At 41.0% G+C, this 23,542-nt stretch overlaps 1 protein-coding gene across 6 annotated transcripts in view; it reads left to right on the plus strand.

Moving 5' to 3' along the window:
• LRP1B (LDL receptor related protein 1B) overlaps positions 1-23,542 on the plus strand; it is a 2,172,167-nt gene that overhangs the window by 1,906,657 nt on the left and 241,968 nt on the right. For all 6 annotated transcript variants that reach the window (XM_073634235.1, XM_073634238.1, XM_073634240.1 and 3 more), the window contains 3 exons: positions 8,720-8,908; positions 12,330-12,478; positions 19,074-19,167. In XM_073634235.1, the coding sequence (XP_073490336.1) occupies positions 8,720-8,908; positions 12,330-12,478; positions 19,074-19,167 (432 nt within the window). The remainder of the gene's footprint in view (positions 1-8,719; positions 8,909-12,329; positions 12,479-19,073; positions 19,168-23,542) is intronic.

Raw genomic sequence — 23,542 nt, forward strand, 5'->3', positions numbered from 1 at the left:
AGAAGTATGACCAAAGCTTCTTTGGCCATACATCTCTTGTGGATTGCTTTTGCTCTCCTGTGATCCAGAGTCAGCTGATAGCGGGCTATTGCCTTCTATCAGCTGATCTGGCAGAGCCTCTCCAGGCTCTGGAAGGATCCCAACAATATTGTCAGGATTTACCAGACTGCCTGATTGATAGATGGCTCCACCAGTCAGCGTACATCTGAATGTCAGACTGTTATCAGTTATGTTGTTCCCAGCCCTCTATTGGAGTATAGTACACCTCCCCTTGACCCTATGTTATGGAGAAGAGTAGAAGGAAAGGTGTTCTGTAGTCCTAAAACAAGTCCTGTCCTAGGGTAATAATTCTGCCCTCCACACTTACTGTAACACTAATGCCACATACACATGAATGGACATTCCAATAACAACAAAATCCTGGATTTATTTCCGACGGATGTTGGCTCAAACTTGTCTTGCATACACACGGTCACACAAATGTTGTCGGAAATTCCGAATGTCAAGAACGCGGTGACGTACAACACGTACAACGAGCCGAGAAAAATCAAGTTCAATAGCCAGTGCAGCTCTTCTGCTTGATTCCAAAAATGCGTGGAATTTTGTGCGTCGGAATTGTGTACACACAATCGGAATTTCTGACAATGGATTTTTTTGCCGGTAAATTTGAGAACCAGCTCTCAAATTTTTGTTGTCGGAAATTCCAACAAAAAATGTCCGATGGAGCCTACACACAGTTGGAATTTCCGACAACAAGCTCCCATCCAACATTTGTTGTCGGAAATTACGATCGTGTGTACGCGGTATTAGTAAGCATTGTCACATTAAGACAGAAAGGGGTTGATTGACTAAAAGGAAACAGACTGTGCACTTTGTAAAGTGCAGTTGCATTCTGCAAGTGCAATTGCTCCAGAGCTTAGTAAATGAGCAGAAGTTCTGCTGACTTCCATCATCCAAACATGTGCAAGCAAAAATTATGTTTTTTTTACTTTCTTTGCACGTGATTGGGTACTCTTTGCAAAGTGAAGGTTTACCTCAACTACTAAGCTCTGGAGCAACTACCCTTGCAGAGGACAATTGTACTTTGCAAAGTGCACAGTCTATTTGCCTTTAGTAAATCAACCCCAAAGTGTGTTACTGGCAGGATCACCAGAAACACCTAAAAAAAAACGAATCCAGCCATCACATCCAAGGACTGCTAAGCTGCAATTTGTTATTTTTTATTCTTTTTACTCTTAGATCTACTTAAAAAATGCATGTTTTGATAGAATTCTATTTGCTTATTCATGTGTACATGTTTTTCTTTATAATATTTTGTGTTTAGTGATGTACTGCTATTAGTTTAGATCTACGCTTGTTATAAGAGCTTGGGGCACGTCACACTTCAACTATTCTGTTTCCTTCAAAGCAATCTAGTTTTTTGGCTGTTGCAATGTAATTTGAGTAAAGCGACTCTTTCCAACACCCAATTGTTTACTAATTTAACTGAGCAAGTGAGATTCGTTGGCTGACACTGAGGGAAAGACATCTGGTCAGATGATGGAAAAAAAAAAAAAAAACAAGTTTTTTTTTTCTAAAAAGTTTTTATTGTTTGCATAAGTAAGGTTGCATCAAACATTGAACATACACTTTGAACAGAAACAATATGAGCAATAACAGGGAGAACGGGCAATCAAGCATACAATGTTACATTGCTCCCCCATAGATCTGTGCCAGTAATGTGTAATTAAACCGACAGTTTGTAGGTTCCAATTTTAGGCTTACAGAAACTGTGGGTCTGTAGAGGTTCTTATGTTATGCTCATCTTGTCTAGTAAACAGTCTGTATTTAGGGGTGTATCTGATATGAGTCAAGGTTTGTGATTATGTACAACCCCTTGGGAATAATCAGCGGTCTTTTCCATGGAGAGCAAGTTATGTATACATCAGGCAGGCAGTATGCCAAATGGCCAGGTATACTGTAGCTTTCTTCCCACCGCCTCTATCCTGGGATGCATCTCATGGGTCCAGGCCAAAGAGATTGAAAGGTTGGGTTATCTTGATTTGTGCTTAGAGATAGGAGGGGGAGAAAGTGAAAGAATATAGTCCACAGAAAACAAAGAACATAACTAACTGAAAATGTGTTCTGCAACAAAATATCAATAATATCAGTAATGTAACCTTATTAGGCTAAAATAAAGCTGAAGTTTGGATATGGCAATTTTTACGTAGTTATATTAGTCCAGCTTGGACCAATGTAAGTACGTATGTGACATAGCTCCCCATGAAAGCTGGAATTCACTGTAGTAGGCCTCGCTACTACAGTGTTCTCTACTGGCTTCTGCGTCTCATGCTGAGCGGCTGCCCTGCTGTTTAATGAAACAAGAAGTCACCCTTAATTGCACCAGTCCCGAGCGAGCGATCTCCTGTGTTCATAATGCAGCAGGGCAGCTGTTTGGCAAAGGGACCTGTAAACTAATGGAGATCACTGTAGTAGCGGCGCCTACTACAGTGCTTTCCAGCTTCCACTGAGATCCCAAAAATATGGCACATTCATTCATTAGTCCAAGCCGGACCATTGTGATTATAAAATTGCCATCCCTGGAGTGTATCTTCAAACGTACCTATAGTGCTCCTGTAAATAACAGACTGCTTGCATGGATTCCCTGTTTTGGATAGATTGGGGTAAGGATTGATTCTCCACTTGGCCCTTATGGTTCTTCTTTGCAAGGATATCAGACAGTGATGAATTCACGTGATTGCATTATTCAATAAGGGCAGAATGTATGGCTAGCTACCCCTGGGCTCTAGACTGCAAAGGGGCCCATCAAAGTACTAATAAAGTTCTGTACTTCAGTCATTTCTATTTCAACTTTCCTGTGGGCTTTTTTCAGAAGGTGATCATCAATGGCAACCTTTGTACCGCTTTCAGTAAAGGTTTCACTTACGATTATCAAACAATTATACACACTACACATGTACATTCCCTTTACCTGAGAGTATTGCTATAATATTATTTGTCTTCATCATATGAGTTATTTGCAAAGAGCATACTCCTGCATAAGATCAATTTTAGGAATCTAACGCTGTAGCCCAAATCCTGCAGAAATATTAAACAAACACACCTGTATCAGGAGCAAAACACAAATACGTGTGTAAACCAACCTTCTGCATGATCTATTTAAACTGGTGGTATTGGTGGTGAGAGGCAGGATTGAAAACCGCCGGGGGGTCCTTAACCCCTGCCCCCCCCCACATTAAGCATTACCCTATTTCAGCCCTCAAAATCCCCACTCACCTGCTCGCATTAAAGGACTGGAATTAAGCAGGGCCTGGCATACAGCAGGAGTTGGCAAAGAACTAGATGGGGTGGGGGCAGGGTGGGGAGGGGGGTTGTTCGGGAGCTGCCAAAGTTTACTTTACCCATTAACAGGCTGAGGATTGGTTGCTCGAACCGCCTAGCAACCAATTACCAGCTTGTTAATAGGAAAAGTTCAGCTCCCGCTCCCCTGTCCAGTGCTGTGCTCCTCTGTAAGTCTGTCTGCACACTAAATCAGTGAAAGTGTCATTCATTGGTTTTAATTTTTTTAATGTGATATTTAATATATCATTCATTTATTTACTTAACAAGGCAGTAATGATGTGTACAGTGCCTATAGTAGCCAATCATATTTTATCCTTATTTTATTTATCACAGTCAGATCAATGAAATATGCTTTATGTTATGATTGTTAAAGTTGTTGTTAATATTTATTTTTGTTACTCAATTCTGCATAAAATAGTTAACAGTGTAATTTCATGAGATAATTTATGAGGGTGTGTTTACGGGCGCGGCAGGGTAGGGGTTTGGTGGGGCAACTTGGCTAGTAGCTTGGGACTTAAAATTTTGATCCCTGTACTATTTTTTCCTTTACCCTTCCTTGGAAGCAAAGAAATTGTCTTTGCTTCTCACAGACACTGCAGAGGTCTTCATTCCATTAAAGCCAAGAGGAGGTTCTGCAGAGGTCTTTATACTTCAAAGCCGGGATGGAATATCCAAAAGGGTCATCTCTCCTATCCTATTGGACTTTTCACTGATTGGCAGTGAGTGGGAGGGTCATCTGCAGTGACAGAGCTGATAACCCTCCCACTAGCTAAAAAATTTTATTACCCTGCATGTGGACTGGCAAAAGAACCAGATATTTATGGTATGAAACTAGATTAAAGCTGACCATAGAATGATCAAAACTTGGCTGATTCAGCAGGGACTGGCCGAATTCCAATTAGTATGTGTGGTCTTCCTGTTCCTGATTGAAAAAAGTTGGGCACCCGGCTGTGACAGCTTACGGCTTAATAGCCAGGTGCGCACTGTGCATGCATGAGTTGCGCTGCATGTCCTGAATGACCCGAGCATCTTCTGGGACCTGTGGGATGTCTCAGAAGATTGCAGGGAGGGAGAGGAGAATTTCCGCTCGTGGCACTGTGGCGCTTCAAGCGGAAGTGTGAGCTGGGTACCTGTCAAAACTAGGTACCCACTCCCCCCCCCCAAAAAAAATGACATGCCAAATGTGGCGTGTCAGGGGGTCAGGACTCCTTAAGAGGAAGTTCCACTTTTGGGTGGGACTCCACTTTAAGAAAACATAAGTGATGTACCTTTACTCCTAAGTGAGATTTACCATAATGATTTTTACATTTTGGGAAGGCCTGTAGACTGTCAGGATCCCCATGTATTTATGATATGAAGTAGAATAAGAAAACATTCATGATGCATCTTTATTTGTAAGAAAATATTTTTACATTTTGGAAATAGTTACACTTTAAAATTCACATCTGCTTCAGACAACATCCTACCCCTTTCCCCCTGCCCATATACACAAGTCACTATTAAAATGATTGTAAAGTTATTATTATTTTTTTTAATAACAAACATGTTATACTTACCTGCTCTGTGCAATGGTCTTGATCCTCCTCTTCTGGGCTCCTCCTCTTTTCTGCGTGCCACCATAGGAAGCTGCTTCCTATGGTGGCACATGTGTGGGCTTGATCCCAAGCCTCACTCTGTGTGTCCATTGACATGCACAGTACAGCCCGGCCCCACCCTGCTCCCTTTCTCCTGTTTTTTTTTTACAGCAGCGGGAGCCAATGGCTCCCACTGCTCTCACTGAGTTCTGTGAGGAGTAAGAGAGGGGAGAGAGCCTGTGCTTTCGGGCACAGTGCTGGATCGAGATCAGGCTCAGGTAAGTATTTGGGGGTACTGGGGGTGCAATAGAAGTTTTTTTACCCTGATGCTGAGAATGCATTATGTTAAAAAACATTCAGCATTTACAACCACTTAAATACAACAATGGCTTGCCATTATCTCTTTTCTACTGTTACATTACTGGATGTAACAGTAGGTGGCACTGTAGGTAAAATCTACAATTGCAACTCCTGGGCCACGCCAGACCCAGTGAAGCCCCTTTAAAGCCATTTTATAAACTGAGAAAAAAATATTGTTTTTTTCCACCAGAATGTGCTTTACTCAGATGTATGTTTTCCATTGTGTCTTTATGGACAAGCTGTAATTGTGAACAAATCTCTTAATTATTTTCCCTCCTGACTTCACTTCTTGAGAACTTTGCATCTCTCGTCAAAGAACATGATGGACTGGTTACCAAAGAAAGGAAATAGTTACCCACAGAGCCCTTTAAAGTCGGTACATATTCTCAAATTGATATGTTTTCTAATGTGTGCGTGCATTGCTCTGAATACTTAAATAGATTTTCAGGGTCTGCCTTTGAATAACAAGTCAACTGGTGAAAAGTAATTTAAAACTGTTGGATAAAAGTCAGATTGTGTTATTAGATAAGTGACATTGGGTTTGGAATACTAATCGTGTCATTAAAGATGCCTTAGGTTGATGGAAAAAATCTTTTTTTTTAATTGACTTTTTAATAGGCTTTGAAATATTGTTCACTACAACAATGAATTATTTTTTGTCTTTTGTGCTTTTTTTCTTTTTTGTTTACTTCTGTCAACTTATTACAGTTTGGGCAAATATCTCTTGTTTTCTTTTAAACTACCGTATTTCAAGCGAGTCTCTTTTTTTTTTTGCCACTGACAAGAGAAGAGAAGTGTCGCTTTTCATGAGATGGAACTTTTTGCCTTTTATCATTGCTCCATTATGACAAAACAGCAGTAGGTCTGAAATGTTGTCTTTGTAGCTGATGATATTCATGCGCTATAATAGTGCTGAGATATATCAGCATTTTCCACTCCTAACGTCATCTAAGTTTTCAGCAGTGATTGCTTTGCTTTGTTCAGTTCAGTCCCCGGTAGGTTTATCATAGCAGAATGTGAAGTTGTGAATTTGTGTTTTGTGGATCCAACATCAAAAAATTGACTTTTACAGTACATATGTCTTAAAGAGTCGTGACATACAAACTGTTGGTTTACTTTTGGGTAGATGTAGTTATGTTAAACCGGTAGCCTTCAAACTGTGGCCTGCGGGCCAAATGTGGCCCTTCGCATGTCTTTATCCGGCCCTTCGTGCACCATTCCATTCCACTGACACTATGGACGGGGCACCATTCCTCCCACAGACACCAGTGATGGAGGACAATTCCTCCCACTGATATCAACAATAGGACACTTTTCCTTCCACTAAAACCACAATGGGTCATTGCTTACTCCCACTGATGCCAGGACATTTTCTACTTCCTCTGGCCGTACTGACCCTGTAAAGCCTAATGAACAGTAAACTGTCCCTTTATTTAGAATGTTTGGGGACCCCTGGGCAAAACAATTTACTGGCTTCCTATATTTTATGGATTACCTAGTATCTAAGATCTTCTATTTCTAGGTTCAGAGTTCTGTTTCCACTCCCCTAAGGTAGCAGAATATTGGCTATAAACATGGCAGTTTTGGAAGTTTCTGTTGATTGGAAAAAAAGACAGTTTCTTATGGTATATTTGAATGATCCACCCCAACCACTGGTTAGAGCAGCTGACACAGTGGTCACATGATCAGGAGCCCAGCCTGCCAGCTACCAATCATAATGAGTGACTGACAGCTGTCAATGACAGCTTAATCATTGTAATGGAAGTGTGCAGTGAGTGTGCTCTCAGTACTGAAACATCAGTTGTGTCACAGATCAGCTGCGGAGCTGATCTGTGTCTCACCTTTACTGCTGTAGGCCGGCTGGCACCTGTTGTTCCACTAGCTTGTGTTCAGCTCTGCTGCCCTCTGCAGCTATGGGTGTCGCCAGCCTCACCTGTTGCTTAGTATATGATTCCTTCCTGCTACTTCCTGTCCAGCCCCTCATGTGCTTCTTTATTTAAATCCCTCGCAGGCTAGTTCTGGTTGCTTGAGCAACATTTGTTTCTGAGCTCCCTTCGTGTAACCTGCCCTAAGCTGACCTCTCGTGAACTGATCTCTTGTGTACCAACTCGGCTTATTCTGATTACGTTGTCTGCAGCCCGCCCTGACCTTGGCTCGCTATCCGGCCCTCCTTTGCTTCATCCATCCATCCTTGTCTGACAGTGTCTTCTGGTACTTCCCTAGTGAGCGGGGTGAACCCGGGGGTCGTGACCTGGGGTCAGCACGCAGCTAAGCCCAAACCCTCATGAGGGGGTCCCTGGCAGAATACTGGCTGGCTCTTAGACTCCATGCCCTGGGGGATCCCGTGTCACCTGCTCGCCTGTGGGCTCACTGTAAGTATTACCGTGACAAGTTGTTCATGAGAAGACAGAAGGTGGAAATGCAATGCACAAAAGCCCAGCCACTATACAGACGGGTTAAGAAATGGCTTCAGCCTAAGTTCCTTCTGACCACACTCCGCTGACATGTTTCGTCCTATCCATAGGCTTAATAATAGAGACAGCAGGGATGACTCATCATTGTTAGGAAGTCAGCGTGTTTTGGCTCCTTAACAACAAATGACTCATCCCTGCTGCTGACAGCAGGGACGAGTCACTGATTGTTGGGATGGTGGCGGGTTCTGGCTCCAAACATCCAATGCAAGAACGGATGCAAAAATGAACTGTTTGTCCATTTACATCCGTTTAGGTCCAATTCCATTTTTTTAACTTAACAAAAATAGAGACTTGTTCCGTTTAAAAAAAATGGACATGGTTATATATGGAAGACTATCCGTTTACCTCCATTCACCCATAGGGGAGCATTGCTGTCCATTTTTCATCCATCATTGAATGGATGGAAAATGGACAGATGGAATGCCATTGTGAAAGGCGGCTTAATATAGAGAAAGTGTTACTCTGCCAACATGAGAAATTTGAACAACCTTTGTAAGTTAATTAAAAAGTTATGCCCACTTTTGCATTATTTTTGGTACAGCTCTTATATTTATTTAATTTGTCTATTCATTTGTTTGCCAGGATTTCAGCTTTAGGATCTAATGAAAAAACAAATGATCTAAGATTTGTAGGTAATTTGATTGTAAACATAAAATATCTGTGAAATATTTATAATGCTGTTTCATTTGGGCATTAAATGAAATGCAGCAAACTCTTATGTTGAAACCATTTGGAATACTTGTAGTAGTTGATCCCACAAACCTTTATCTGGGTGATTCTGTTCTTCCAATCTTGCACTAGCAGTATTTAAAAAAAAAAAAAAAGATAGCGAACCTGACAGCTTGTCACAGCAATTTTTCACCAGGAGTTATGTCACAAACAGTTGTATTCGTCTGACTTTTCCATATTAAATATTTTAGTTGGCTTTCTTCCAGGCTTACACATTAATCTTTTCATTTTTGATTACAGTTCCCAACCAAGATATCCAGGGTGTGATTGCCCTGACATTGTTCGATGACTACATCTACTGGACGGATGGGAAAACCAAGTCTCTGAGCCGTGCGCACAAAACCTCTGGGGCTGACAAGACGCTTCTACTTAACTCTTGGCATGTCATATCTGACATTGAGGTGTACCATGCCTACAGACAACCTGATGGTGACTATAATTATGTTACATTTATGCTTTACTTAAAAAGGCACATGGTATTATTTAAAAAGTAGACATCCCTTATTAGGGCTCATTTAGACATGTTTTGAATTTTTAAATAATACTGAGGTCCATTAACCCGCCTATCATATTGAGATGCGTTATTGTCACATTTTGGATATGTTTTTGACATGTTTGTGTCTTGTTAAATAATGCTTACCAGACACCTCCCCTGTGTGGGTTTTCTATTGTATGGATTCTTATACAATAATCTCAGCTAGTAACACTTTCCAAAGCATCTCAACCATGCTGTAAGTGACATTTTTTGGGCATTTGTGGGGGGCTTGAGGTGCAGTTGCAGCACGTTTGTAGAGCATTTACATTGACATGATGGAAAGGTGTTTGGGGGGTGATAAAGCCTGCAGAACGCTACATGTTGATACATTTTGGCGCAAAGAGTCTCAAATATGACGCTTCAGAGAATTTGCAACTTGGTGAGGAGGCATTGTATTGCCTTCTCACCACTTGCCTAAACCCCTTGGAACCCACATAAATGGGCATTGCTAGTGGTTGCAGAGTGGGCCCATCCACTTGAATGAGTTGCGCTTGACAGACGACAGGGGGCATAATTCCTACAGGCATGTGTTCACCCGTAGCTGCTGCCTCTGCAGCCAAAGGAGGTAGCGGTTGGGATGGTAGTAATATTGGGACTTAACCATGGAGTTTTCCAAATCCCCCAACCTCACATATAAACAAGTCCCTAAAGTGTATCTAAAGCCAAAACCAAATATGTAACGTATTGCAGCTTATTAGTCCTTGGTGTGATGGTTGCAATCATTTCATTTTTTTTCAAGATTCTTTTGCTTTATTCTCTTGGTAACCCTGCAAATACCAAACTTCTTGTGCCTGGGTGGCTACATCCCTCCTTCACTGTATCTTTGGAGTGAGCCATGGTTGTCACCGATGGCCCCCTCCATGGGTTACAAACATGTCCATATCTCCATCTCCATTATATGGAGGAAAGGCAATTGGTTGCTTACAGAATATAACTAGGGAGGAAAATATTATTCTTTACAGCTCACGGTAAGGGACAAAGACACTGCATGTCTGGCAAAGTCAACAGGTATTTTTGTATTTGCTGGAAATGTTCTTAAAGTGTTACTAAACCCAGGACCCTGCATTCACTATATCTGGTCTCCCACAGTACATAGAACATGGAAATGCAATTATTCAAGTAAATTTAATTGCTAAATACCTTTTCTCATCAGCAGTATATAGCAGTCTTGTGATTTCTATCAGTGTCTGGTTAAAGCTTGTAGGAGGAGTTTTTATTCTCCCCTGATTGTCGTATGAGGCTGCAGGACCCCTGACCCTCTGTCTGGACAGTGCTTATTGGCCCTGTGCTGATCACATGCACCCTCTCAAGACAACAAAAAAACTCTCTAGCAATACACACTAAACTGAGCATGTGCAGAGTGCCCCCAAGGCTCTGTACTACCAGGAGATGGATTGGGGACTGTGTAAGAAGGGGAGGATCTGTGCATACAGGATCAAACATTCATTTTACACAATGTGCAGGATTAACCCTTTAGGTTCCACAGTGAGTATACCAAGAATTTATTGCATATACAGTCTGATTTTACTGTTGTGGGTTTAGTAACACTTTAGCTTTAAAACAAAGACAATGAATGCAGACAGCCCATCTAAGAACTATAAGCTGCAATATATTGCATTTTTGTTCTTGAGTTTAGCTATCCTTTATTATAAAATTAGTATATATTTCAAATTCGAATTCCCACAGTTCTGGTTGCCATTCTATTTCAAAGCATAATTATGGCCTCATAATTGGGCATTTGCCTAAGTATTCTGAACACCTTTTCTCCTGGCAGGAGAAAAGCAGCATAAAAAAAACAGGCCTAAAGCCACATTTTGCAAACCCATATAGGCGTGTTTAGGTACATTAAGCGTTTGGATATTTGTTCATTCCATTGGCCATTAAAATTAATAAATGCTTAAGTGCTAAACACGCCTAAACACACCTAAACGTGTTTGCAAAATGCACCTTTAGGCGCATTTGTTTTATGCTGCTTTTCGGACAATTTTTTTCTTCTTCAAAAAGCCTGTAAATCGTGTGCATGGACACATAGGCTAACACGGAGGAACATTTAAAAGCAGAAAAAAGTCAAACTCCCTTAAAAGTAGTGCCCAACATGCATGAAGCCTATAAATAAAGGTGCACTTTTTTATATGATTATTTCTACAAAGACTGTGCATTTGCTTTGGGCAGCCTGTATTAAAATGCATGTAACAAAAGTTTGAATTGAAGCACCACACCGCTGCTAAGAGTTCCAGATACAATATTCATTCCAATAAAAGTCAGGGAGATCATCCAAAGAGTGTGCAATGTGTTTCAGGGATTCAAAATGCCTCTTTTACCATGGCTTGATTGAAAACCATGTTAATGGACTAGAATTAAATGCCACACTTTTGGTTATTTCTTCCCTTGTAATTAGAAGCACAGGCCTTGTAAGAAGCTGGTTTGGAAGCCTAAAAATGCATGGTAACCTTACAAAATCACTTATATCATAGGACATCTTCATCGTGGAAATGCCACACTACATGGACAAATGTTTGGTGACACCTGACCATTACACCCATATGAGCTTGTTGGAAATCATATTCAAAAACCATGGCCATTAATCAGGTGTTACCCCACTTTGCAGAAGTAACAACCTGCACTGTTTTTGGAAGGGTTTCCACAAGTGCATCTTCCAACATACTGGAAAATGTCTGCAGGACTCAATTAGAAAAATAACCTTAGAAAGACAATAGCCTGGGTTGGGAGAAGAAGATTGGCATTCTTGGCAATCCTTTTGAGAAGGGTCCTCAATGTTCTTGTAATTACATAGGAGAAAATCAAGATCAGCTGGGTTGGCATTCAGCCGAAATCTTCTCCATTCTCCTGTTTTGAAAAGTTTTCTAATTCCGAGTCCTAATTAACTATACATGTACGACCACACAATAATGCTGTCACATCACCGTTCTCTGGAATAAAACAATCAACGTACTTGCGGCAGTTAGAGAATTTAATTAAGTGCTTAAATATGAATGAATTGTTTTCTGTTGTAATCTGTAACCCAGCTGTAATCTTTCATTTCCTGGTGTAAGGAGAGAGCAGGTAAGCCTCATTTGTATTCACGCAGATTCGGCGGATGGCTTCTTAAATAGCTTTTTATGTAGTGTGAGAGTGCTGCTCTGTTATCGCTAGATCATACTTACCATTTTATTAACGACTAGATACATGTCCTTGTCATAATGCGCCCTGCGTAATTCTTTATTGGGTCCCTCTTCTGTTTAAATCGCCTTATTAAAGAATTCAATTAACTTTATACACGTTGAAAAGTGATATATTGTACCATTGTCTTTTTAGTGCCTGACCACCCTTGTAAAATTAACAACGGGGACTGCAGCCACTTATGCCTGTTATCTCCTTACAAGTCACACACCTGTGCCTGCCCCACTAATTTTTACCTCGCCGAAGACAATAAGACGTGCCTATCCAATTGTACCGCCAGCCAGGTAAGTGCTGGGTAAAGTGTCATGGAAAAAAATATTCTTGATTTATTTCCTGTTTTTTTATAAAACTGACCTGTCACCACAAATATTAGCGTAGTAAATATGTCTGAGCAGACACAGAAAACCATCTAAAGTATATTTAAAGTCCAGTTTTGGATAGTGCAGGGAATGGTTAAAATCCCATATTTTTGTGTTTTTCTCATCGATGTCCAGTCCTGTAAACACAACTGGACGTGGGAGAAAAACTCTCCAAGCTGGTAAACTCCCCCTTAGTTGTCACCAGAAAAAGTGTCCCCTTTGGAGGATTCTGCTTTTGGTCTGCTTTCTGATAATAGTGGTCTCTGCGGTGGATTCGCCGCAAGATCACTTTCATCGGCGGGGGCAGAAGGCCCCCCTCCCGCCTCGCTCCGGTTTACTCCACCACTTACCGGAGCCATCGGCAGCAGTGGAGGCAATTATTGCATTTCAGTGTAAATATGAGATCTGAGGTCTTTTTGACCCCAGATCTCATATTTAAGAGGTCCTGTCATGCATTTTTCTATTACAAGGGATGTATACATTCCTTGTAATATGAATAAAAGTGAAACTTTTTTTTTTTTTAAAGAACAGTGTAAAAATAAAAAATAAAAGTTAAAATAGATAAGAAAAAAAAAATGTAAACACTCCCCGTCCCGCTGAGCTCACGGGCAGAAGCAAACGCATACGGAAGTAGCGCCTGCATATGAAAACGGTGTTCAAACCACACATGTGAGGTATCGCCACAATCAGTAGAGTGAGAGCAATAATTCTACACCTAGACCTCCTCTGTAACTCAAAACATGCAACCTGTAGAATTTTTTAAATGTCGCCTATGGAGATTTTTAAGGGTAAAAGTTTGTCGCCATTCCACAAGCGGGCGCAATTTTGAAGCGTGGCATATTGGGTATCAATTTACTCGGCGTAACATTATCTTTCACAATATAAAAAAAATGGGCTAACTTTACTGTTGTCTTATTTTTTCATTCAAAAAGTGTATTTTTTCCAAAAAAGTGCGCTTATAAGACCACTGCACAAATACGGTATGACAGACCGCTGTTTTATTCTCTAGGGTGTTAGAAAAAAATGTATAATGTTTGGGGGTTCTAAGTAATTTTCTAGCAAAATAAAAAACTGTTTTTAACTTGTAAAACAACAAATCTCAAAAGGAGGCTCGGTACTTAAGTTGTTAAAGGGGGCATGGCAGGAGGAGTGTCCCATGCCTGCATACATTTGCTAATAGGTGTCCCTCATTCCCACCTCAAAAAGTTGGGAAGTATGCTAACACTTTGCTAACATTAATAAAGTACAGCCTCACACCATGTGTAGCTGAAAAGGTATTTTGGCAAGAGGGATCTGAATATCTCTTTGCTGAAAATATCTTCCTTCTAGTAATGTTTTGTTGAGTGACTTAAGTTCCCCTTTAATGTGAATTACAATATAGTTTTTAATAAATGTCCACACCATGATAATGCACATCAGCACAAGCTGATGCATTATCATATGTCCTGATGCCATGACATGGATTATGATGCATTTCCATGTATTCCAAAGGAAAAGGCGTCAAGCAATAATGTGAAGATACAAAAATTACCTCAGTCCTTAGAACACGTTTTTACGTGATTGGAACTGTGATTTTAACACTGAAAACTATCAGCTCAGGGCCCCTGGAACAGGAAACTAGCATACCAGCATGTGCAGAAGGCAAGGAAACTTTGTGATTTGTAATCCAAGTTCCCATTGATACACAAAATATATTGGAACAACAATGATTTTAATCTCTGCTACACTCTGTGTTCAGTTACAGGGGAATAAAACAACCTGCACATTTTATTAGATAGAGAAGAGTTATGTTTTCCTCTCCTTTAATGCCACAAAAAAAAAAAAAAAAAAAGATTCAAATAAATTATTGCATTCTAATGTGCAAAATTGTAAAAGTTCATTAAAATGGGATAAATATTTTATGTTTTTCATTCTGGATCTAATGCTCTGTTGCCATGATATAGTGTTCCACTGCTTGGAATCAATTTTTGCAATTCCAGGATAATTTGAACTGCACAACAGAATCCTTCAAGCAGGTGTTCTGCTTTTGCGTTGCTAATTTTCTTAAAGTCTAATCTCACCAAAAAGAAAGTGCTCAGCAGAATTAAATTAACGAGGTCTCTTACCGACCTGCTACACTTTTTTTTTTTCTGTTTGTTCTTAGAAAATCATCTCAGCAGAGAAATCCTTCCATTGTTCCATGGTGCTTACTTTGGACATGGTTCTAGGAGTCATATTCATTCATGATTTTAATATATAGCTTTGACATACACCAGTAGACTGATAACACGTCTTATTTTCTTCCAAGGAAATCTCCCCATGGAGTTAAGTGCTTGCTCTCCTTGCAGGGTTTATAGATCTCTGAAATGCTATATTTGCTTTGCAAAGTATTTACCAAGTGACATTATCGGGGCATAGCAATGCTAGCCCTATGCTATGCATTCAAAAGTTTTTGAGGTCTTATATTTCTTCTAGGGGAACATTTTTAAAATTCCATTTATGCAGGAAAAGTCAATTTTGGTAATCTGTTCTCAATATAAATATTATGATCACAAGAAATACTAATTTTGCATGAGAATGAAGCATTGCTGCTCAAGGTTGTCCCCTCCTTTTTTTTTTGATACATGTACAACTATGGGAAAATTAAAACTACATATTTGATGCAATTTGCCAATAGCATTAACCTCCCTGGCGGTAATCCCGAGTGTGGCTCGGGGTGGATTTTCAATACCAAAAGCGGTAACCACGACCCACACTCGGGATCGCATCACAGGATCCAGCCAAAGTTACTTACCTTGACTGGGATCCTGCTATGTCCTCCCACTGTGTCCACGAGCTGTGTCTCCACTGGATGTATCACAGCACCGAGCTCCGTTCCCTGCGAGCGTTGTGACGAACGGGGACGGAGAACAGCGCCAAATTCAAAAAGTGAAACACACACAATACATACAGTACACTGTAATCTTACAGATTACATTACTGTATCAAAAAATGTCACATCCCTTTTGTCCCTAGTGGTCTGTCCAGTGCCCTGCATGCAGTTTTATATTATAAATACTGTTCTTTCTGCCTGGAAACTGGAGATTGTCCATAGCAACCAAAACCGTCCCTTTACATCAAAAGCAGTTTTAGACCAGCTAGAAAACAGCGATAATAAATTAGAATCACTTGCAGAATTGAGCGATAGTGATTTGTGGGGAAATCCGTCATCAAACACTAAAAGTAATGACAGCGACAATTCTGCAACTGAGCAAATTTCAGTGTTTTTGATTTGATTACATTATTGAATAATTTTTATCATTATTATATTATTATTTGTTATAATTATTTATAGTTATTTATTATATTATAATTTATGATTTTGTGTTTGAAGCTTTATCATACCCAGGATGTCTACTAGACTCTTGTTTGGACAGATTTAAGGCCTACAATATAAAATGCCAAATTTCCATGCAAAACAATTGTACCGCTTTGAGCATCAAAAACCTGAAATAATCATACCGCCAGGGAGGTTAAACGAGAAGTATGACCAAAACTTTTTGGCCATAATTCTCTTCTGGGTCACAATTATTTCTGCAGTCCATAGAATGTAGTATGGTAAAAAAAAACCTTCTGCCTTTACAACCACTTATACATGGTTGGGTATTCATTGAATAGTGAATTTTCACTTTGTTTCACCTCATCCACTAAAAAAAGCGAAAATTCTCTTTGAAAGTTAACATGTGCTACTCTTTTAGAAAATTTCTTGTATTTCTTAATTCAACTTCCTAAGGCCCCTTTAACACATGGAATGTCTGTTTTGACGGACTCCGTTGATCGTTCTGTTGATCTTCGCTGAGCAGGTGGATGACAGGTTCGTCTCACTGTGCAGGACAGACCTGTCAGAGCCCTGCTGTCCTCTATGGGATCAGATCAGATAAAAATCGATCCACCTGTCCATTTTCATCCGATCAGACCCACCAGACGGATGGACAATAGAGTTTCCATCCATCTGGATTTGGCGGACTGGACCAAATTGGATCGGATATCGCCGGATGTCAGCGCTAACATCCGTCGCTCCAAAGAGGTGAATAGAGCATCCAATCAGATCCGCCTGAAAAACGGAGAGGCGGACCCGATCGGACAGCATATGTGAAAGGGGCCTAAAGGAGTTCTATGGTCACAGCATACACTTTCATTTTAACAGTTATATTTGACAATCCAATATAACATCTTGAAAAATCTCCTTTCATGTTGTGAGTGCTGCTTGTTTGCTGGCTGTCCAACTTTCTGGATTCCCTACATACTTTGCAGTTTCTCCTCTGCTGTTTACTTTCAATTTATATGGACTACATATCCCATGGTACCTTACTGACACCACCCCCTGAAACTTCTCCTCTCAGCACCTCTGTAGTTCAGAAGGCAGGCACTGTGAAATGTGTGACACAGCAGTATCTACTCACAGGGCATAGTGACTACATGTCACAGAGTTCAAGGGAGTGAATTTGTGGAGATCTTCACAGAGCAAGTTTATTGAATAATTGAAATACGATTTGGAGATGAATTTATGATTTTGCGTTCTGGCCATAGATATAATTTAAAGCTGAAGACACATGGGTGACTTCCCTGCAACAGCTAGCCCCCTGTTTAGCTACAATGATTTGTAGCTGTGGTGGGATCTGTAGGATCGCTAACATGGACATGTTCAAAGGGATTTGTCACTCTGACGCTCAACTATTGAGATCCATCTGTCTTTCAGCTTGTTGGCAAAATCCCTAGTGACAATTGCTCTTAGGGTTTGTGTGCACTTGACTAATTTTCTAACACTTAACAAATGGTCCTATAGCGTTAGTATGGGTGTTAGACTCGCTTCAATGAGCTTTAGCATAGGCATTAGACTGGCGTTTTTCAAGCATTAATGGCCAGTTAAAAACACTCCCCAAACGCCCCATGCACAGTTTTCAAGTGTTTGATGAGCGTTAAGGCATGTTAGAACTGCTCCACAATGGAAAGTGACATTACAGGAAATAAACATATTTTAACGCCCCGCAACCGTGCTGCAAACGCCTGCCAGAGCATTTGTGAAGAGTTACCATAGACTTGAATGGAAGGGGCTGAAAGGATTCAAATGCTTCCTGACTTGACATGAGTCTTCAATGTTGAAGCAGAGTGACGCAATGCTAATGCTCCATGTTTTAATAATGTGAACAGCACTGTGTGCTGTCCATTGTATCATTTGCATAGGAGTTTGAGGGGCGTCTTTAGTACCCCTCATATGCCTGCTTTTAATGCCAATGTGAAGTTAGCCTTAATGCTATTCTATGTTGTGGCAATTGATATGCTTAGCTAGAAATTGCTGAAGAGGGTACTCCTCTTTAAAAGAGTTGTAAAGTCTTTCACTCTAATGCATTCTATGCATTAAGATCCTGCAGCTGCCCCCCAGAGCCCCCCTTTTTCTCACCTGAGCCGATCAGCACAGTGCACGAGCCCAGCAACTCCAGCTGCTGTCTCCATCATCATTAGATAGATTGATAGCAGCCGGAGCCATTGGCTCCCACTGCTGTCAATCAAATCCAGTGACACGGGAGCGAGGGCAGGGCTGAGTCCTGCTGTCTGTGTTAATGGATGCCCGAATGCCCCCATGGAAAGCAGCTCTAAGTGGGGGCACCCAATTAAGAGGAGGAGCTAGGAGCACCGCCAGAGCACTCCAGAAGAGGATCAGGGCTGCTCTGTGCAAAACCCTTGGACAGAACAGGTAAGTATAACATGTTTGTTATTTAGAAAAAAAAAAAAAAACCTTTACATTCACTTTAAGTGACATCAGTCTTAATGCAAGCAGTGGATTGGCTCTTGGAAGCAGATATGCAAAAACCTAAATGTCTCAATAGGGCAGTGCAGTGAAATCAGAGTGAGCAGTTTCTGTACAGGAGAGAAGCCTTTACAACTTTGCAAGCCTGAATATCAGGCTGGATTTCAGCTTTCACCTCAGCTATGAAGTTCTGTAATCTTTGGTTACAAACCCTAGATGACTTTGGTGGACTTTTGGAAACTTACAAGTTTCTTCCTAACAGAGAATGTCTCAACACCCCCTTGCAGTTGCATGCAGAATGGCGGTATTAAAGCTCCAAATTACAAATGCAGGGCTGATTACTTCTTGAAAGCTTGAGAAATTCATACCTATCATAGCCAGATTTACATAAGTAATACAGCCGGGCGATAGAAGTGGCACGTTTGATTCGGGACACATCTCAGATTGTTTTGTGGGGTCTTGACACATTCATTTCCAACGAGCAGAACAGTCACAGTTTTGCTCATAACAGGTTTAGCTAACTACGGAACGTCTGTCACATTTAGATTCATCGAGAAATGCTCTGTGAAGAACTTCAAAGGAATTGTGGCTTTGAAACACTCCAATAATTTCTGTATTCTGAAGTGACAAAGAATATTCACATTAAACAGCCAAAACCTTAACACAGGTTGGGTGGAGAGATTTAGAACAATGACCGTTGGTAGCAATAACTGAGGATGTAATTAACCTTAAACTTCTGTATTTTTGGTTTAGTTTCGGTGTAATACGGATAAATGCATTCCCTTCTGGTGGAAGTGTGACACAGTAGATGACTGTGGTGATGGATCAGATGAGCCCCCAGAGTGTCGTAAGTGCATCTTTTGTTTTCTGCTATTAAATTTTGTTTTAGAGGCATTTTGTAATGGCTTTGGGTCAGTTTTATTTTATGTTTTTAAACCAGTTTTACTGTTTTACATTATTATTTAGGTTGGGTTTACATTAAAAACAAATGTGGCTGACAGCAGGGGCCCGGTGCATCCCTGTTCTCTGTTTCAGGGACAAATCAGTCCTGGATTTTTGCCTGAATTCAGACCTGAAATGGAGCCAAAGATGCACAGGACCCCTGTGCAATTCGCTCCGCAGCCGCTCCGGGGATGTGTGAACCGGCTCCGATGAGAGTCGGTCACAATCCCCTGTTTCACAGTCCCCTGGAAACCCGCATCCAATTCGCACTAGTGTGAACCCAGCCTTAATGACAAATGTAATGTTTACACAAGCCACATGCATGACACTGATGTTATAGAGCATCAGCAGAGGCTGTTTGCTTTCAGACTGTCTTTCTCTAACTGTCTATCTCTAATTGTCTATCTCTAATCTCCATATAACCCTAAGGCTAGGTTCACACTAATGCAGTGACTTTATTTCGATTTTCAATGTGATTTTGTAGCACACTTGTGGTACTACTTTGTACATTTTTTAAATCTTTTTAATGCGTGTTTTACTACTTCGATTCAGCAGGGATGAGTCATTGGTTGCTAACGAGCCAGAATTAGCCGGCATCCTAACAACAATGAGTCATCCCTGCTGTCAGCAGGGAATGTAAACAAAAGAGCCCTTCAGGACTGGTATGGATTTTGAAACCCCATGTAAAAAAAAAAAAAAAAAAAAAACAAACAAAAAAAAATGCTTGGGATCCACTCCAAAATCTATACCAGGACCTTCAGGTTGGTATGGTTTCTAAAGGGAACCCCAGAGCAAAGAAAAAAAAAAAACATATTAAGTCACATGCCCTCAACATGGGTGGGGATGCTTTGGTGAGGTTCCCCCTCATACCACGTTGTTCCTATGTTGATGAGGACAAGGGCCTCTTCCTTACAACTCTGGCCAAATGTTTGTGGGGGTGCGGTGGGGTGACTTATTGGAATATGGGAGCCCCCTTTAACAAGATCCAAGTTGCATCTGAAATTGCATTAGTGTGAACCAGGCCTTAATGAAGAGAGTGAGACTGTGTACACACACTTCAGTCTAAACTATGTATATACCAGGCTTTTTTTCAGCAGACCTGCAAGGAATCATGCATTTAGCCTTAGTGCGGCTAGAGCACACAAGTGCACCATCCAGTCCATTGATGGCAGCCTATCAAACTCTATGAGAGCCTTACACCTGCTTTTACTGGACAAGGTTGGGTGGTGCACATTTAGGGCAGTATGCACCCAGGGATGAATGCCCAAAACACAAGCTGTCTACATTCTGGGCACTCTGCCCTAATTATACATACCTCTAGGTGTACCACCTAACCCCATCAAGTCGAAGCAGCTGTCAAACTCTCAAAGAATTTTACAGGCTGCCAGCAGTGGGGATGGATGATGCACCTGTGCCCCTTAACCCCAGCTAAATGCTGAAGCCTCGTGCAGCGGGGCCACATGCCCAGTGTGCATGAGGCGAAAAAAGGAGCTTGTAGCGACATATGTTGATTAGGAATGTAATATAAAATATTTACCTGCAATTTTTCATATTTACATATATAAAAAACAGAAAAAACTAATTTGTTTTTGTCATAAGCATAATAAAGAAAAATATATATAGAAAAAAATAAATTCCCCTTAACATGCTCACGTTTACAAATTGTCATGATTAAGGTCCTGACATGTCACTATACACAGCACTAAAATATTTTTTTTCACTTGTACCTTTACTGTTAAACAGCCATCCTTAGGCTTTAAAAAGAAAGAGATCAATAAAAAAGAGATCTATTGAAAGAAGTAGTAAAGCCTAAGCTTGTTTGACTGTACTTCTCCTGTGGGTCATAGGAGTGCAGTTTGTTCTGCACTTATGTGACCCGTTTTCAGCAGACAGCAAGATTCTGCTGATGTCACAGAGCTGGTTCTGGGACAGATGGCGACCATATGGGGATCTGCCCACACGCCTGGACCAGCACCCGGCTCAGCCTCTAAGCGAGCCGCGAAGAGCCTGAGTTGGCCATTCCCGCCCCCTCCACAGCCCAGCACTCCAGTGAGCATAGGGGGGGGGGGAGAGAGCAGTGACTGACAGTCACCAGCTCTCTGCTCATGGAGAACCAAGTAATCGCTGGCGTTTGATCATTCAGTTCTCAGTCTTAGAGCCAGTGGGGGGAACTGATGCTGCATTCTCCCAGGTAAGATTAAAAAAACTAGGGGTCGAGATTTATAAACCATGTGCAATGTAGAACATTGTTTTGCACATTCTGTATAAAGCACACGCCACAAGATTTTACTAGATGATTTTTCTGATTGGCCAAAAGTTTTTTCCTGCTTAAGTCATCAACATAATTATACCAGTAATTTTGGTAAGCTGCTATTACTTTTTAATTTACTTGTATTACTTCTGATTATGGTGCCCTACAATGTGTCCTGCTTCTTTTACTATCATATTATTCCTGTATGTTAGTTACAAGGTACCAGATATTTACTGTCTGTCCTGTTATGTAGCACAGTACATGCATGAAGTTCACGCTTATGAACTAATTAACAGTACACCAGCTGTTACCATGTCAGGTTCTGTAAAACGTGCAAAAAAGTTCGGAATGCAAACTACTTCACACTCCTCTATCTGCTAGAGAAAAGGCAACTAAATTAAACATGAACAGGATTTACACTTCAAAAATGGGATGCAGTGGTTAATTACTCAGGATGTTTTATAGTTGGGTTCTGTTGTTGGCATGCAATGGGAATAACAATTGGCATAACAAACGTAAAGCTTCTATGTTGGCATGCCAGCAATATGTTTCTTAATTACAATGAAAACAAAAGGCTTTTTTCCTATTGATATTGATGTAGTGGAGAATGCATTAGCCTATGCTGTTGACAAGGCTTTTGCTTGGTTTTGCCGGGGGTTGCCATTTTAGAATTGTAGTCACAGGCCATGTACACACCAAAATTCTTGCTCTAGGTCATAATTTGGGAGTAGTGCAGCAGTTTGCGAGGGTTGAAAATTGCCCCCTGCTTTTTTTCAGAGTGTACACATTAATGGATCAGTCCTTCATAAACTGACATTTGAGTCACAGATCTGGTGGTCTGACTATGTCACGGTCAGGGGTCAGGTTCAGAGACCAGTAGCTATAGCAGTAGTAAGTCACCTACTGACCAGCTAATAAGTACAGAAGCAGATCACTCTGGCAGATAATACAGGATCCCCTGAGGTGCGGAGTTTAAGTACTAGCCACTAACCATACTCCCCGTGGTGGAGATGGGTTTTGTTGCATAGGAGTACCAGGTCACGTTCCTCTGGATCACCCCACCAGGAGGTGAGTAAGCCACTGTCCAGTAAGAGATATAGCAGGTAGAGATAAGCAGAAGTATATTCAGTAAACTAGCAAAGGCATGTCGTAAATAGAAAGTTTATTTGAGGAGCAAGAAGTTCAAAGTTCATGACAAACAAGATTCAAGGCAGGATCGATCAAGGAATTGCCCAAGGAACTGTATAGCATTCCAGGTGGCACAGTAAGAAGAGACATTGCCAGACACAACAAAGTTTGCAGGTTCAGATTGGGCCCCTGACAGAGTAACCTGTTGGTTTCCCTTTTCTACAGCAAAATGTTTGTGGACAGCTGTCCATCACACCTACTATACGGCCAAAAGCACATGAAAACACCTCCAAATGATTGAGTTCAGGTATTTTCAGTGAAATGTACTACATAACAACATGCAAAGACATTTTAGAGAAATGTGCACTTTTAGCCTTGTGACAACAGTTTGGGAAAGGCCCTTTTCTGTTCCAGCATGACTGTGCCCGGGTACACAAAGCCAGGTCTATAAAGACAGTGGGAGAAATCAATAAAGCCCTAAACACATTTCTGAAGGTATAACCCTTTAAAATGGCCCAGCCAGATTTTAAAAAATCTGTGCCGCCCACTTTGGTAGCATTATCGACACATGCAGCAGATTTAGCACAGCAGATACTGCACTAAATTCTAAAATAATTGCCCCCAACTAGAGGTTATTAAGACCAACTGTAAGTTGTCAGAGTGCCTCATGTCCTCCCCATCTGTCAGTGGTTGTTATGGATTCTGTCGGCTGTGCAGCCTGTTATCAACCAATGATGCTGACAGTGAGGGGAGCCTAATGGAGAAGCTGAAACATTCGTTCCCCATCGGGTCTGTGCACTCTTTGTGATTGACAGCAGGCAGTAAACAGATTCTGTATCCATTAGAATTTTGGCTATGGATCTGTCCGCTGCCTGCTGTAAATCACAAGGGGAGTGGACCT

Source organism: Aquarana catesbeiana, linkage group LG06, assembly GCF_042186555.1.
Source record: "Aquarana catesbeiana isolate 2022-GZ linkage group LG06, ASM4218655v1, whole genome shotgun sequence".
In the NCBI taxonomy this organism is placed as follows: Eukaryota; Metazoa; Chordata; class Amphibia; order Anura; family Ranidae; genus Aquarana; species Aquarana catesbeiana.